Source organism: Octopus bimaculoides, chromosome 7 (genome assembly GCF_001194135.2).
Source record: "Octopus bimaculoides isolate UCB-OBI-ISO-001 chromosome 7, ASM119413v2, whole genome shotgun sequence".
NCBI classification, from domain to species: domain Eukaryota; kingdom Metazoa; phylum Mollusca; class Cephalopoda; order Octopoda; family Octopodidae; genus Octopus; species Octopus bimaculoides.
Window position 1 is genome coordinate 95,892,621 of NC_068987.1, and position 2,953 is coordinate 95,895,573.

General features: G+C 36.4%; 1 protein-coding gene across 1 annotated transcript in view; it reads right to left on the reverse strand.

The window, feature by feature from the left end:
* Window positions 1-2,953, reverse strand: part of LOC106868847 (transmembrane channel-like protein 5) — a 95,083-nt gene that overhangs the window by 11,071 nt on the left and 81,059 nt on the right. Inside the window, exons 14-15 of the mRNA XM_052969462.1 lie at window positions 2,500-2,575; window positions 659-789 (exon numbers count right to left, since the gene is read on the reverse strand). Of these exons, the coding sequence (XP_052825422.1) occupies window positions 659-789; window positions 2,500-2,575 (207 nt within the window). The remainder of the gene's footprint in view (window positions 1-658; window positions 790-2,499; window positions 2,576-2,953) is intronic.

The window sequence follows — 2,953 nt, forward strand, 5'->3', positions numbered from 1 at the left end:
TGTGTGTGTGTTTAATCCATCTTCTTATATCAAAATTTGTTTATACTCTACGGATATTTGTGGATTTCCACATGTATATCCATTAACAGAGGTCCTACTGTATAATTACATTTGGTAGCTGATACCCGGAGAGGAGCTTTGGAAAGCACACTATAAACTTATTACCCAGATTATATTAAAATATATATATGTATATGTGTGTATGTATGTATGTATGTATGTATGTGTGTATGTGTATTTGTGTGTATCCTTGTCTCACCATCACATGATGATTATAAATAAATATCACTGTCATAAAAGTGAGGCCTGTTTCCCAACATTAGTGAAAAGGATGCCTAGAAATGAGAAAATATTACCTTCCTTGGAAACAGGTGATGGCTGGTGACACAAAAGGCATCCAACAATAGAAAATCAGCCACAACAAATTCTGTTTGACCCATGCAAACACAGAAGAGCGGACATTAAAGAATGAAAATGACAATGATGTGAGTTTATATTTGTTCTGCGTAAATGTATATATGTTATGGATGGGTGAAAATGTGTTTTAAATGAGCTTGTGTTTGTTCCAGATGGGTGCATGTATGTTTCAGGTGGGCATACATGTATTCTTGACAGGTACACATGTATGGAGTTCAGTAAATCTCAAATTTTTACTTACTAATAGATACTTATAGCAACTGCAACAACTGTTAATACAAAATATAGCAGTAATACTCCCAGAAAGATTGTATGTGTACGTGAGGCTCTCCAGATCATTTTAGAAGGACTGCAACAGTATATTACACTAATCTGAAATACAAAAAAATAATAATAGTAATATATATAAAAAAAAAAGAAATTTGGGGGAGAGATTAATTAATAATATTGCTCCCCCACCCTATGACCAGTACATGAATACTACTTTATTTTACTGACCCAAAGAATGAAAGGCAAATTTAAACTTGGCAGGATTTGAGCACAGAATGTAAAGAGTTTGAACAAATAGTGCAAAGCATTTTATTTTTCTGAAACTAAAGGAGTGGCTGTGTGGTAAGTAGCTTGCTTACCAACCACATGGTTCCGGGTTCAGTCCCACTGCATGGCATCTTGGGCAAGTGTCTTCTACTATAGCCTCGGGCCGACCAAAGCCTTGTGAGTGGATTTGGTAGACGGAAACTGAAAGAAGCCCGTTGTATATATGTACATACATATATATATATATATATATATATATATATGTGTGTGTGTGTATGTGTGTGTGTGTGTCTGTGTTTGTACCCCTGCTATCGCTTGACGACCGATGCTGGTGTGTTTATGTCCCCTGTCACTTAGCGGTTCGGCAAAAGAGACCGATAGAATAAGTACTAGGCTTACAAAGAATAAGTCCTGGGGTCGATTTGCTCGACTAAAGGTGGTGCTCCAACATGGCCACAGTCAAATGACTGAAACAAGTAAAAGAGAGTAAAAGAGTAAAGAGAGTAACCCACCATTCTAATGATACTGATCTCAGTTATGATAATAATGGTTTCAAATTTTGGCACAGTGTCAGCAGATTTCGAGAGAAGGAAGGACTCAATTACAATGACTGCAGTACTTGACTTGTACTTCTTTTATTGACCCTGAAAGACAACCTTGACCTTTGTGGAATTTGAACTTAAAACAGTGGCTCCCAACCTTTGTTATGCCCTGCACCCCTAAAACCTTTTAATGTGTTCTCGCACCCCTTAAAGTAATAATTTATATAAGAATAAAGGTGCCCAGGGCAATTGCCCTCTTTTGTCACCCTGTAAATCCAGCCCTGCTCATACCCACAAAGGGTGCAAGCATCCCTGGTTGGGAAACCCTGACTTAGAATATAAAAATGGATGAAATGCTGTTATGTATTTTGTTCAGTTATAATGATAATAATAATAAAACCCCCATAATACTCATTACCATAACAACAACAATTACAAGTAGGGCTATATATATATATATATATATGTATATACAGATTATAAAATGGCTGGCATTAGGAAGACATCCAACTGTAACAAGCCTGCCAAAACAGACATTGGAGTACAATGTAGTCTTCAAACCTATGAGATCCTGTAAAAGTACTCAACCCATGCCAGTATGGAATATGTATGTTAGTCACCACTGCCACCAATCAACTAACAGACGGACATATAGGCACACATACATACATACATACATACATACATGTACACATGCATACAGAGGTTGATGATGGAAAGGAAAGCCAGCCTGTAAAAAATAAAACCAAAGCATACACAGCAACAACAAGGCTAGCTTGTTTTCACTGTTACTGTGAATCTGCCAACAGACAAAAGTTTGCAATGTGTGATGAGATGCAATGAAAGCTATTCAGCATATATCAGAAGGAAAAAAAACAAAAAAACAAACAAATGCAATATAATGATTATGATGATGATCACTATATATAACTGTATAACTGTGTATTGCTGTCGACATATACACAGATACACAAACAACATACAAAAAATAGATGTCACTTACACATTTAATGTGGAATATAAAAAATAATTTCACAACCATTAACAATGGCATCAAAGGAGCATAGAATAAACCAAGCCTGCAAGTAAAGTAACATTTGTTAACATGTGTGTGTGTGTGTATAAAGTTGAAATAATAATGTCAAACCAAATACTGACATTTTGAAAATCATTTAATATGTACATTTCAGGTTTGTGCAGCATATAATAGGAAATGCATCCATTGTGTAATACCGTTCTCAGTTAAAACATTCCAAAATATGAACCATCATCATCATCATCATCATCATCGTTTAACGTCCGCTTTCCATGCTAGCATGGGTTGGACGATTTGACTGAGGACTGGTGAAACCGGATGGCAACACCAGGCTCCAGTCTAATTTGGCAGAGTTTCTACAGCTGGATGCCCTTCCTAACGCCAACCACTCAGAGAGTGTAGTGGGTGCTTTTACGTGTCA